The 14,931-nt window shown below is 41.7% G+C and overlaps 1 protein-coding gene across 1 annotated transcript in view; it reads right to left on the bottom strand.

Moving 5' to 3' along the window:
• Nucleotides 1–14,931, bottom strand: part of AUTS2 (activator of transcription and developmental regulator AUTS2) — a 1,212,191-nt gene that overhangs the window by 908,522 nt on the left and 288,738 nt on the right. Inside the window, 1 exon segment of the mRNA XM_070363017.1 lies at nucleotides 7,844–8,056. Coding sequence (XP_070219118.1) covers nucleotides 7,844–8,056 — 213 coding nt within the window.

The following is a 14,931-nucleotide window of genomic DNA, read 5'->3' as shown; positions in this document are numbered from 1 at the left end:
ACAATCCCACAGCTGGAGGCAGCCATAAGAAAATCAACAATATCACCTACTGTCAAAGTCCAATCAATCCTCCATCTTCCTCTTCTCTCATTGTGCCTGGAGGCCTCAATTGCCTTCAACAGAATTGTATGATAGGAAATGGTTTATAGGAAGAAAAGTTGTATGCAATACCTGGAATAAAAGACCTCAAAGTTCAAGAAATGAGATCATCATTTTCTTCTGCACAGTAACTATATGAACAGCAGAGGAAGAAAGAAGGAAGATATCCTACAAAAAACCAACAGTGATTACTACAAGATGTTAGCGGATTTAAAGTAAGAACCTTACACGGTTATACACATTTAAAGTGAACCATACGAAGGTGAGCCCTGGGCAGATGGCTTGGTTTCCAGCCCAGTGAGTGCATATTTGGCTCTCTGGGCAGGATGAGACATTCAGCTCTGCCTGTGTGTACATACTGAATCTTCAAATGCACCTTCAGCTTTTCCTTCTTGGAAAAACAATTACAAACTAGGCCTTAAAATATCCAACAGTTCTAACATTTACCACATCGCATTGCCTGGGCCTGCCTTAAAGCCCACCCACAATTTCATTTTCAATTAGCAGCTCCTCGAAAGGCAGTAATGAAAGCAGTTGCTAAAGAGCATTCAGATGTCACTGAAAGACTGCAAACCCAAACTGTAAATAGCACATTGTGAGTCGCCTGTCACCACCATCAACTCCCACGGGAATCTCGCAACACGTGGCTATCACCACCATCTGCTCAGCTCCCCACCGAAACCACTGCAAACCACGCAGCCACCCACCCACTCCCGCCTCCCACTCAATACCTGTCATGTACAGACTTGTGTGGAGATGGGACGGCTTTAAGTGGAGATTAGAATGCAGAACACATGGAGGCTTATTTCACCTTTTGAAGCTAAGATCTGGCCACATGCAGACAACATTGTATCTTCAGAAGAGGGAAAAGTATACATTAACACAGAAAGGCAGTTTTACTATAAAGAAAGAAATGGAGGCTGTCTACCCTCATCAACTATCAGAAGGGTAGTGCCCAAGTCCTATAAAGAGAAAAACATGCTGTGTCACCCTTCGATCACCAGTTTTATAAGAATTCCCAACAGGTCCAATGGAGCACCATTTCTATCAACACCCATGTTACTCTTCTAACAATATATAGAGTATTTACGGCCCTTAACAAAGTTCCACGCACACATACGTATAACAAATTCTTACTGTGGGATTAAAGAAGCCCACTGTTTTATGAAACAATTTCCATAGGTTTCAGGATCACTCAAGCTAAGTTACTTCCCATTCTTTCAACTGCAGTTCCTTTTCCAATTCAACCTATTTTCTTTCTATGGGTTTTATTTTATGAGGTTGGTAGTCAATGTGCTATGTCCTTTTTAGTTGATTTTTACTAAATTGTAATTAAGAGTTATATATGTCACTTAGGATAAAATTTATTACTGGCCACTTCACTTCAAACATCTGTCTCACTGAAGTCAAGTGATATTTATGCTCCCTCTTAGCAACATGCTAAGAGGACTTCCCTGATGGCTCAGACGGTAAAGAATCTGCCTGCAATGAAGAAGACCCAGGTTCGATCCCTAAGTTGGGAATAGTCCCTGAAGAAGTGAATGGCTACCCACTCCAGTATTCTTGCTTGGAGAATTTCATGGACAGAGGAGCCTGGTGAGCTACAGTCCGTGGGGTCGCAAAGAGTCAGACACGACTAAGTGACTAACACTTTACCAACATGCAGAGCTGATGAGACTATATCCCAGACAACAATAGGAGTCAAAAGACACAAAATAAAAATCTGAGAACTCACAGAATAAACTCACTGCTTCTAAATGCCCAAGAGAAAAAAAAAAAAAACCTTCATAAAGTTTGTTGTTATAATAGTCCAACGTTCCTAAATACCAAACAAATACCTCCAATATAAAATACAACTAATTCTGAAAAGACAGCCTGAGTTGGAGACTCCCCAAAAACCAGATGTTAAAAACTGGCATCTTATCCTTATTTCAAGTCAATCAAGATTCCAAAAGCAATTACAAGCCAGTCTCCTCCCCACTCTTACTCTCAGTCTTTTCTTATATGTTTTTATTCTCATTTCTGTAGTTTGGGCAAAGGGAAAACAGTTATGTGCAACTTAAACACATTCAAGGTAAAAATGAATTTTCTTTAATATCTACTTTTGTAACCTTCACATGACTATACTTTTTAAAAAGCAAATGAAATCCCACTTAACACGCTAAACTTGAAACTCCAAAGCATGAAGTAAAAATGATTTAACTGCAGCTCACATTTCTTGATACCAGCTCAATATACCTTCAGTCATTTAACTATTATAACAAATGTATTTATGAAAGCACACCTAGCAAAGGTCGTGTCTTTTCATTACTAAAGTATAATACCTAATTACATTAGTGTTTCAAATGCTCTGATTTCCAGAACCCTGTAGGCCCTAGAGTCAAGCTGGATAAATACCTGTGTGATTTCAGCTTGGATTTCCACCCAGAACTAATCAGCAGGTCTTCAGCAATGTGACTTGAACTGGATCTGTTTAATCAAAGCTTTCCATTATAAATCCTCCTTTGCAAGTGAATTTCTGCTAGTAACAAATGTCATGTCACCAAGGAGTCTTCCGACAATCTGAGTTCACTGAGATAAAGGATCCACCTGTAGCAGTAAATGCTCTCAAAGGTGAACAGTGTGGGCAAGACCTATTGCTTCATCAGGTGGGTACAAGCTCAGCTGGTGGCCTGAGTCTCCTGGGCCCTGGACCAACACAACCACTTACTCCAGAGAAGGCGAACATGCAATGCCAATACACAAGGCAGACACAGCCACCATGTGAAGCTCCAATTCTAAAGACCTGGCACTGAGATCAGTCCCTTCTCTTCCTAGAAATCAGTATACATCTACAGTGGTATCTGCAATGTCAGCTATTAATCCTCTACCAAGTTTGACTCCACCATAACAGATTTTCAAAGAAAGGAGAAAATTTTCGTTCCTTACAAGCCAAACCTACCCAGATCAACCTGTATAAAGATATATAAACCATGTAAGACATTCCCACACAAGTCATTCTCACCAGCAATGTTAGAGCCTAACTGCCGGGACTCCTGAAATATTCCCAAATCTCTTTCTTTTTCTCCCAAAGTGTTCACCTACTGCTAGAAGCAATCTCAGTAGGTTGCTTCTCTCTGGGAAATTCTGTCCTTAGATGAATCACTTTTGGGAACTTAAAATTCAATTAGGAGGGAGACTCTGGGATTTATTTTGGTGATCCATCCTGGTATCTGTTTGTTAGGAAAGTTCATATAATCTAAAAATTCCTCCTAGTTGATTTAGGCCTATTTCCTCTGCTTCAGTTCATACTAGAGAGAGAGAGGACAGACTAATGGACTAAATGGAGATTTAGAAATATTCACTCAGAGCCAAATATGAGAGTTCTCTGAACCCTTATCAACTTTTCCCTATCGCTTCTCTATTTTTAAAACCCCCTGGCTCTCAGTGTTTTCAACGACAAAGTATTAAAATTTTAAAGCATCCCCTGTGGTCTGGAAGTCAGACATACTGAAAGAAAACTAAACTCAGAGCCCTTAGAGGAGTTAAGTTTTCCCAAAGATTAATTAGCTTCTGCAGAACTTAGGGCTTGGGTAGAAAGTCTGGCAGCCCGTGCTTTCCTTGTGTTCTTTGGTAGTTTCCCAATTAACAGAGTAAAGATTCTTATGCAGAGGACCTAACAACCTCTGTTTTGATTTTCCCACTCCTAAGTCAAATTGGGGGAGGGGGGACCTACCATACCCTTATTAGTAAGAGCCAAAACTTTGCAATATAATGTCTGAGTACTCACATCGTAAGCAAATAATTCTGCATAGGATAAACATAAGCACAGGGAGATGAGAAAGACATGCACTCTTGTGTGTAACGGTTAACTTGTCCCTTCCTTCACTTTTTAAAACCCTTTTGTAAAGTTTTCAAATTTGCCATATAAAAAAGTGGAACCCTTTTATAAGACAGCTGCTAGTTCAGTATCTTCTAAGTCAGTATGTATTTATATTTAAAAACATAACCCAACAGGTAAGTTCCATGGGGTAGCTAAGTGCTAGTTAAAAACACTTTATTTTAACAGTTTGGAAAAGTTTCATGAGAAGTGAGGTTTTATAATCAGGCAAGAGAAGGAAAAGGGGGTTTAATTTCAGAACTACACATCTCTCTTAAAAAAAGTATGTACTTGCATTCTCACAGTAAAAAGATTAGTTGCCTTCAATGAAGTTTCAGGAAAAAAAAAAAAACACACACACCTTCTATTTTCTCTGCACTGAGGAGTAACATCTTCCCACAGTTACGGAAAGCTGCACATTAAGTCCCTTGCTTGCTGCTGCTGCTGCTAAGTCGCTTCAGTCGTGTCCGACTCTGTGTGACCCCATAGACGGCAAGCCACCAGGCTCCCCGTCCCTGGGATTCTCCAGGCAAGAACACTGGAGTGGGTTGCCATTTCCTTCTCCAATGCACAAAAGTGAAAAGTGAAAGCAAAGTCGCTCAGTCGTGTCTGACTCTTAGCAACCCCATGGACTGCAGCCTACCAGGCTCCTCCGTCCATGGGATTTTCTAGGCAAGAGAACTGGAGTGGGGTGCCATTGCCTTCTCCGAAGTCCCTTGCTTAGGGAGTACCAATTCCTAGTTTCAAATCTAATCCACTGTCACCAAGTCAAAACTAAAGAATAAATTCTCACCTCCTGCTGCTCTCTTTCATCTATGGCTCTTGCAATTTTATCACTCTCTCAATGAGAAGCACTGAATAACAATCCATTAATTTAGAAATTCTCCTCAAGGCCCACTTCCGTCTCAAGGTCCCCTCGTAGCTAAAACAGTTAAGATTCAGCTACTTTATCTGAAAAGAGGCAAAGACGGGGTGGTGGAAGTAACTGTGATGTGTACAGACATCTGGCATGGTAGGAAAGCAGTCTCAGACATCCTTACCACAAGTTGTGGAACATCTACTGTAACCATTAAACACATCTGTGTGTCACCTTTTACCAAGGATCACACAACGGACAGCACTTACCTGGGGTGACATACCAGGAATGCATCTCATTCTCTCCCCTTAATGTTTTCACAGATCCAACCAGTTACAGACTTCAAAATTAAATTACTTTCAAGCCTACGATGATATTCCATTACAGATTTCAGCAACACTATATATTCAGTATCTCTGTGTTATTCAAAAACTTAGAAGAATCATGGGACCGAGAAAACTTCTAGTCTAAAACTCTCATTTTACAGATGGGCAGCAACAGACAGTGCTTTGCTCAGGGCTTCATAATAGCACATCTGATGCTAGGAATATTATAAATAAAAGCATTACAGTTTTACCTCAATTATCAACTTTGGTTTCCCTTCCTACTTAAAAAAAAAATTTAAATTGGATAGTATACTTTGGCATCAACACTGAAGATAAGAAAACACCACTTGTTTTTAAAATTCTTTCACAGGCCCCAAATACAATTCATTCTTTTCTTCTCTGTGATTCATAAAAAGTGAGTCAGACTAATTGCTTTCCAAATATTTTCCCTGAAACAAGGATAGCTTTGATTTCAAACACCATTAGTACCAAAAGATTGATCATTAAGACCAAAAAGCTACTCGAATTTGAGACAGATGAGTCCTAGCCTTCTTGTAAGATCACAGACTCTTTCAACTAGAGGACAAAGTAGAAAGAAGAATTTTGAGAAAGGAGAACAGAAAAGTCAGATCAAGCTTGGGAGTAAGAGAGTCAAGGATAAGGAACCACAGCTCTGGGGAGGCTCAGAATTAAACTGATCTCTTGCCTGAAAGGCCTCCCACCCTGTGGGAGGGAGGCCCTCCCAGAGAGGCAGCGGTCACAGGGCAATCTCTGGACATTGGAAAACCCACTTTTTCCACATAGCTCACAGGGAGAGGCTTGGTCTGCGAGTCACAAATACCAGAGGCACATTATCTTTTACATAACCTAGACCTCACCCCACTTTCTGACCAAAAAAAATATATATATATATGTATATATATATTAATCTTCATCCAAATTTTCTATGCTGTGTTTGGGAGTTTATCCTATTTTCTTCTTGAGCTTTCACAGGCCATTTCTATAACCACAATCCCTCCCTCTGACCAAACCAACCCATGAACTTTCTAAAAATACTTGTAGATTCCCTGCACCCCATGACCTGGAGTCCTTATATCAACCACAGGAAGCACAATATACAATAAAAACAGAGCAGGGCAGAGAAATCTAGGTCTAAACCCTGGCTCTGTCCCTCACAGCTAAGTGGCCTCAGACAAGTCACTTTATTTCTTTAAGCCCCAGTTTTCCCATCTGTAAAGTAACCATAATATCATATCATCTCCTCACCAGGGTTGTTGTGAAAATTATAGATCATACTACAGAAACTCCTTTACCGAGTGATAACTGTGCTATGTATTAGACAAATGTTAGTAATTACTTTTATAACTCCAATCTGGCAATTTATTTGACGACAAAGAAAAACTGCCAAATGTGTGAGAATCAGGGACACTTTCCTGAGATCCTCCTGAGTCCATGCTGAAATCCATCGCTCCATGTATTTTCTCAGAAGTTTACTCATCAAGTTCAACTCTGACACCAAACTGCTCACTAAATCTTTTAGAGATTTTCATTTTTCCAATCTTCTGACTAAAATTCATCACCAGAAAAATGTTCTTGATTCTTTATAAGAATGGTTTTCAAACTGGCTTGACCATTATCAAATAGGAAATTTCTAAGACTACAAACTTCTGTGCCAAAGTGCACAGTGATTCTGATTCCTCGGGTTCTAGGGTGAAGCCAGGAAGATGTTTAATAAGGCTCATGATATGATTCTAATCATCTGTGAAGTTTTAGAACCCCTGATTTGTATGATCCTAGATCTTCTCACTCTGCAGAGAAACATCTGCAAACTAGAAATTACCTGTTCAGCTTCTAATTAGCAGCACCTGCTCTGTGAACCACATTCCCTTCCTCTGCTTCCTTCAAGAGACAGTCAGTCTCACCCGTTGGTCCCTCCAAAAACAAACAAAACACACCCAGGACACAGGTAACTCGGCAGGTGCTAAAGCCTCTGGATTTGTGCTGAAAAAGCTGCTATAAACAGCTTCGCTTCTCATTATTAATCTATCTCATGTGGGGATTTCCACAAGCAGAAGGGTTCCCCAAATGCCAAGAGCTGAATTTTCTTGTGGACCATTGAAACCTAATTATTAAACAGCCCAGGAAGCTCTACCACCAGGCTTTCATACAAGCGGCAGATCACAAAGGCAATTCTGAATTATGGGCTGTGGAGGAAACCTAAAAAACCTCATTTCTTCACCACTGCTCTCCCACATGCCACAGTATTTGAGCTTCGCTAGAAAATACAAATCTCAGGCAGGGTCCCCTGCCTGAATACAGACAACCGTGTTTAGCACGTTAGGACCTTGATACACACAGTGCACAGGATCAGATCTGCCCGTTTCCTTTCCTCTACCCCAGACGATCTCTCCCTGCAAGCCAGTCTACCTGGACATCACCAAGACCTCCGTCGGTCTGCCTTCAATGCCAACAGCACGAGCATCAGTCTCTGCTACACAGAGCACATGTGACTGAAAGGGTACCGCGCTAAGTTTCAAAGTGCTTGGTTTTGGAATACTCTTTTAGAAGCAAACACACGGCTCTGCAGGGCAGCCCTCCAGCACCCACCAGGGATCTCCTCTCCACCTGTTAGGAAGAACCACAGACAAGTAGGCACCTGAGGAAGAGCAGCCACAGGACGGAACAAGCCCTAAGCGTTCTCACCTGTCTGAGCCCCTTCGGCATCTTCTTTCTCTTCCCGAGGTGCTGGCAGAGGTTGCGGTCATTTTCTCGGTCTGAGCTGTAGTGGTGCGGGTGGCTGAGTCGGCTCTTCTTGGAGTGAAAGGACAGGCCGTTGGTAAGTGCTTCTCGTTTCTTCTTGGTCAGAGGGGTCTGGCGTTTCTCCACGCGTTCCTGAGGCTTAAGTGCTACATCTTTCTGTAGGAAAAAAGAGAGAGAAGGAAAGGGAAGTGGTGGTTACATAGGTAGCTAGCGTCACACCCAAAATAGAGGCTAAAAGGGGTTACTAGAAGGGAGCCCGGTAAAGGCAAGAAAGTGAGGTATGAGACTACCTGAAACTAAACCAAAATTTTCTGAATCCCTAATACCACAGATGTATCCTTTCTAATCTTGTTGGGGGGAATGCAGATGGGGAACTCAACAAAGCACAAAGTATCTGTCCATTAGAAGTGGTTTCACTGCTGCCTGGGAGAGCAGCTTTCCATTTGATTCTGCTCTGGGTCCAGCACACACTATTCCTCTAGCAGGCTTAATACACTTGCTTCTCAAAATGGTACACCAACTATGTTTCAGAAAAGGAGTACTAAGCGCATGCACTGAACATACCAGGAGGGCCAGGTGGAGGTGAGCCAGAGTGAAAGAAACTCAATTCACGAGATTAAAAATATTTCCTTAGTGCATTATATTTTTACCCCAAGTTCCTCTTACCCCGAGTTCCTTAATTCCCATCTCCTTTGCAAAATATGTAACAACCATATCACCAAGATCAACAGTAACTCGTCATTTGTTCCTGGCTGTGGCCAGGGGAGGGGAGAGGGTGGGAAAAGGGTAATGGATTTTCTAGACTAGGGGACAGCACCTATAGGAACTACAGACAAGTGTTCCAAGTCACAGGACACAGGTGAGCTCTGTGCCTGCAGGCAGGTCAGGGCATCCTGAGATGCTGAAGACCTGGGTTCTGACGCTGACATTATTCACTACAAAACTCAGAGTAAGTCCCTGCAACTCTGAGCCCATTTTCCTCATGGGCTGATTGACACCTGTCAAAGTCCTTCAGAACCCTGAGAAATATACACATTAAGCAATAAAATAAAATGATTTGGTATTCAATCATTTGTTCATAAGTGAACATGTTCCTGGGGTTTCCCAGGTGGCTCAGCGGTAAAGAATTTGCCTGCCAATACAGGAGACACAGAAGACTTGGGTTCTATCCTTGGGTCAGGAAGATCCCCTGGAGGAGGAAATGGCAACCCACTCCAGTATTCTTGCCTAGGAAATTCCATGGACAGAGGACCTGGTGGGCCACAGTCCACGGGGTTGCAAAGAGTCAGACACAACTGAGTGACTAAGCACGCACAGACGGATGTGTTCCTCCTTACACTGAAAATGTTCCTTCCTGAAGCCTCATCTGCACACAATTTCTCGGTTTCTATGATCCTGAACATACATTTAAAAATACAGTAAGACCAAAACAAAAATTCCCCTTCATCCCTTTCTCATTCTCAAAATACCACTCTCTCTTTCCTTCACAGCCAGCATTCTTGGGGGCAGTTATCTCTTCTACATCTTTCCAATATCTCCACACTCCCGAACTAACACACACAGTGCTCCTTGATGTCTTCCCCAGTTTAGCCATGGCCAAATTTGGGGACCTTGTACTTTTAATATCTGCTTTGCCTAAACCTCAAAAACCCACTCTTCCATATTCCTCCCTTTTCTAGTTGAAGGACACCCCACCTCCCAATGTTGCCAGTTAAAGGAGAACATTTGGTGATGCAAAGCAATGTTCTCAGGGTTCCACTCATTCAACAAATATTTTTTGTGCACCCTTTATATGCCAAGTACAAACTCAGCACTATCCTACAGGCGCTGAGAAAACAACTGTGTGGGGCAAAAAGACCCCAACCTCATGGAATTTAGAAATTAGGGAACAAATAATCAAATCACTAATCAAATCACACAAACAGGTAATTGCAAACTAAGCTGTTTTAAAAGAAAGATCACAGGTGCTACAATAGGGGGAAGTGGTCTGTCTGGAGGAGGGGTGCCATGGCTCAGGAGATGACTGGCACTTGACCTAGATCTGAAAGTCTGGGCACAGAGAACAGCTTGTGCAAAGGCCCTGAGGCAGCTGGTAGCATGATTCTCTGAAAGAATGAGGTCAGGTACTAAGCATCAGTAACTCCAGTGCTTCACTTACAGAACCTGGCAAATAACAGATGGTCAAATTAATGCTTGCTAAATAAGCAAGACCACTAGCTAATGTATCCAAATCTATAAACTACAACAGTGATTTAAATACTATCTTTATAAGCTGCCTCTGACACAGAGTGAGTGAAGCAAGGCAGGAATGCTGACAGGAATAGAAAACCAAGGAACCTGGATAAGCAGGCACTGGTGGCACACAAAAAGGATCACAGAAAACAGCAGGAAGTCCCAGAGATGGGGAAGGGCATAATCTTTGGGGCAAGATGATATCTAACATTGGGACTTCCCTGGTGGCACGGTGGATAAGAATCCATCTGCCAACGCAGGAGACAGGTGTTCGATCCCTGGCTCAGGAAGATTCCACCTGCGGCAGAGCAACTAAGCCCGTGGGCCAAAGCTACTAAAGCTCACAAACCAAGGGCCTGTGCTCTGCAACAAGGGAAGCCCTGCAACAAGAAGCCCGCACACTGGAAGGCTGAGTAAGCCCCTGCCTGCCGCCAACTAGAGAAAGCCAGTGCAAAGTGATGAAGACCCAGCATAGCCAAAAATAAACAAAATTTCTATAAAAATATCAAAGACAACAATCTTCTAAGGCAAATGAGTGGTTTCTGGTTTAACTTCCAGCTGCTACCACTGCAGATGGTTTACCCTCTACCATTGGAGAGGCAACTCTCCCAAGACAGTAAGAATGTGGTGAGGAGGTGTTCAGGGGACAAGCTGAGATTGAAGTAAGTGCACAAAGCCATTGATCCCAGTCTCAGAGCTTTGCACACAACACATAACACATGGCAAATATTCAATAAATGTCCGCTATGCTGTCCAGGGTCTACTACCACAATCAGCTATGTCAGACATCTCAGTATTTGGCCTCACATTTAGCCAATTTGGGGCTTTCCCAGGTGACGCTAATGGTAAGGAACCTGCCTGCCAATGCAGGAGACATTAGAGACACAGGTTTGATCCCTGAGTTGGGAAGATCCCCTAGAGAAGGAAATGGCAACCCACTCCAGTATTCCTGACTGGAGAATCCCATGGACAGAGGAGCCTGGCAGGCTAAACAGACCATGGGGTCGCAAAGAGTAGGACAGGACTGAGGCAACTTACCACTTATGTAACCAACTTAGTCAGCTCTCATGAAAAAACGCTCAGTTATAATGGCAACACTAGCAGAAGCAGGCAGGTGAGTCCCACCATGAACTGCTTCTATATAATATGATTAAATTGCACCACTTCTAAAGGTAATACATAAGCTCTCACAGGCTGAAAAAAAAAACGCCTTTCTCTGTCACACAGTCCACCTACTGCCCTACATCATATGGATGTGGAGTATCGGATTAATAAACAAATGATATTTAATAATGTATCAGCCATGCTTTTTTTGAAAAAATTATGCCATTCTCTTTGGAAACGAAATCTTTCTTCATACTGAAGGTGCTCCAAAGTATACTGAAAATTATGTGCAATTCCATACAAATGTGAATTAATATTTATGAGTATAGTATAATTTTTTTCTAAATCCATTTTATTTTCATGCAGCATATTAATCAAGGCATTCTCACTGCACCATAGAATAGCTGCACAGAGCAAATGGACCCCATGCCGTGACATTAGCTTGTAAGAGACCTGCTGAAGTCTTAGCAGCAGCAGTACAATCATCTCAGCTCCAATTAATATTGAAATTTTAAACTATGCAGGCTGTGTGAGGGGGAGAGGGAAAGAAAGAGAGCTTCAAGATGTATACAGAGGTGGTAGCTTAAGAAGTAAAGAAAATATGAACCACTTTTTAACTTAATTTTTATTGGAGTATAGTTGCTGTACTGCAGAAGAAATGAAGTCTTTTAAAAAGTTTTTATTATGTAAGAGGTTTTAAAAGGTTATCTTTAGAGAGCATCTTTACTGTTTCAAAGATTAAGGTTTATTTATAACTTACTACATAGACACTTTGGAACAGTTCCTGAAAAGAAACAGGCTGCTATTTATTTATTTCCTCTACAAACCTATCCTGACTCTTTGCTATGTATGAAGTAAAATAATCACTTAACATCTCAATGGCTATCTTGGGGGTGAAATGAAAACAAAAACTGTCCATTTTAAGCAATGAGACTCAAAGACAAATAGATTATAAACTACTCACCTTTTAACATTCTAAAGAGTTGAACACATGGTTACATACATGTGTATGTGTGCATACATCCTTCCACCAACAAATTATCAGCAACTAATTTAAGTATTCCCTTAAAGAAACTTGGGCAGCCTATAAAGCACTGCTTCAATATAAAAAGACAGATTGTCTGGTGTATAAAATAACTTTTTAGGATCGACGAATGGCAATTTTCAAAGGCCTGTTGAGCCATTAGTCTACCATGGTTCCCAAAGAAAATTAATGTCTATCAGAAATATCTACAGTGGCTTTTTAAAATAAGATGACTATGCCTCATACTCAGCAAGGGGAAGCATTCAGCAGATTAACAAAGGAGGAGGACAGAAGGAAAACGAAAAGATCTAGGGGAAATGCTTTAAGGCATTCATCCGATAATCTCAGAAGACAGAGAAGCCTGGCAGGTTACAAAGGGTCACAAAGACTCGGACACGACGGATGCAACCGAGTAAACACACACAAGAAGAAGCAAGAATGCCAGCCAGCCAACAGAAGGCTAGGCTGTGAGGTAGAAAGATTTACACACACTTGCTGGCAATAGAGGGGGTAAGTGCACAAGCTATGTACAACAGACAGGAAGAGGTTTCGTGAACAATTGAAATTATGTGATTTTTAGGTCACTGGTGATGGAGGGCAGGGTCACAGCAGTGCATATGCTGAGAGGCAGGCTCAGAGACCGACTAATAGTGGCAATTTCCTTCAACACCCAGCCTTTCTTCTTGGTGATGGAAAGGTGATCTTGCTCTTGACTTTCCCTTCTCCCAAATTACAACCTTCCACCAAAGGCTTCCTCTGCCACTCTTGAATTTCAAAATGAGATGGTTTGGTGTTGTGCAAACTAAGGGAGAGTGAAAAATTGCAGACGGAACACTGTGCAGGCTGCAGGGCTCCATTTGCTGATTACAGATGAAGCCAGAGGAAACAGAAAATAACGGCACAATTTGCCTATTGTGCATGAAATAGATCTTAGAAAGAGAGCCTCTCTGATTTTCCCAACCTAAACTGAGGGCCGCCCATCACTTACAAATATGAGTGCTTGTATGTGCCCAAATGTACGTACACGTGTAAGAGGGGTGCAATCTGAGCAGAACCTCTTCAATTAGTTACTTGATCTTGGGGGCTTGCAAAGAAAATAACAGAGAAGCCAGGAGAAAAAGAAAACACACTTTCTCTGTCACCATCTTATTGGCTGGCTGTGTGCCGTCATTTTAGTCTGTTAAGTCCTTTGTTTATTATATTGCATTTGTACTTGCTTTTGAATGGCTTTACAAACACTGATTCCATCACTTAAGTGCAAAAAAAAAAAAAAGAGTTTGCAGTGAAAATTAAAGAAACAAGACATAACAGCCCTTTTAAAATTCATGTCTACATGGATATGTTCATACTGGGCCCCCACTTTGGACTTCCGAACAAATGGGACTTACAAACCTACTTTTAGGGCCTAAACTTCTGTAGTAAATAACCAAAGCAGACACTATAGGAATTTACAAAATAATCAATATGGCATTCAAAAAAATAACCTCTCATGTTCATCACTTTTTTTTTTGTTTTTAATTAATTTATTTAAATTGGAGGCTAATTACTTTACAATATTGTAGTGGTTCTTGACATATATTGACATGAAGCAGCCATGGGTGTACATGTGTCTCCCTATCCTGAATCCCTCTCCCACCTCCCTCCCCATCCCATTCTTCAGGCTTGTCCCAGTGCACTGACCCTGAGTGCTCTGTTTCATGCATCAAACCTGGACTGGTCATCTATTTCACATATGGTAATATACACGCTTCAAAGCTATTCTCTCAAATAATCCCACCCTCACCTTCTTGCACAGAGTCCAAAAGTCTGTTCTTTATATCTGTGTCTCTTTTGCTGTCTCTCATACAGAGTTATCGTTACCATCTTTCTAAATTTCATATATATGCACTAATATACTATATTGGTGCTTTTCTTTCTGACTTACATCACTCTGTATAATAGGCTTCAGTTTCATCTACCTCATTAGAACTGTTTCAAATGCATTCTTTTTAATAGCTGAGTAATATTTCATTGTGTGTATGTACCACAGCTTTCTTATCCATTCATCTGCTGATGGACATCTAGGTTGCGTCCATGTCCTAGCTATTGTAAACAGTGCGGCAACGAACAATGGGGTACACGTGTCTCTCTCAATTCTGGTTTCCTCGGTGTGTATGCTCAGCAGCAGGGCTGCTGGATTGTATGGCAGTTCTATTTCCAGTGCTTTAAGGAAATCTCCACACTGTTCTCCATAGTGGCTGTACTAGTTTGCCTTCCCACCAACAGTGTAAGAGGGTTCCTTTTTCTCCACACCCTCTCTAGCATTTATTGTTTATAGACTTTTTGATAGCAGCCATTCTGACTGGTGTAAGTGGTACCTCATTGTGGTTTGGACTTGCATTTCACTGATAATGAGTGATGTTGAGCATCTTTTCATGTATTTGTTCAGTTCAGTTCAATCACTCAGTAGTGTCCGACTCTCTGCGACCTCATGAATCTCAGCACGCCAGGCCTCCCTGTCCATCACCAACTCCCGGAGTTCACTCAAACTCATGTCCATGGAGTCGGTGATGCCATCTAGCCATCTCATCTTCTGTCCTCCACTTCTCTTCCCACCCCTAATCCCTCCCAGCATCTTTTCCAAGGAGTCAACTCTTTGCATGAGGTGGCCAAAGTATTGGAGTTTCAGCTT

Source organism: Bos mutus, chromosome 25 (genome assembly GCF_027580195.1).
Source record: "Bos mutus isolate GX-2022 chromosome 25, NWIPB_WYAK_1.1, whole genome shotgun sequence".
Taxonomy (NCBI): domain Eukaryota; kingdom Metazoa; phylum Chordata; class Mammalia; order Artiodactyla; family Bovidae; genus Bos; species Bos mutus.
This window is presented reverse-complemented; position numbering and strand designations above follow the sequence as displayed.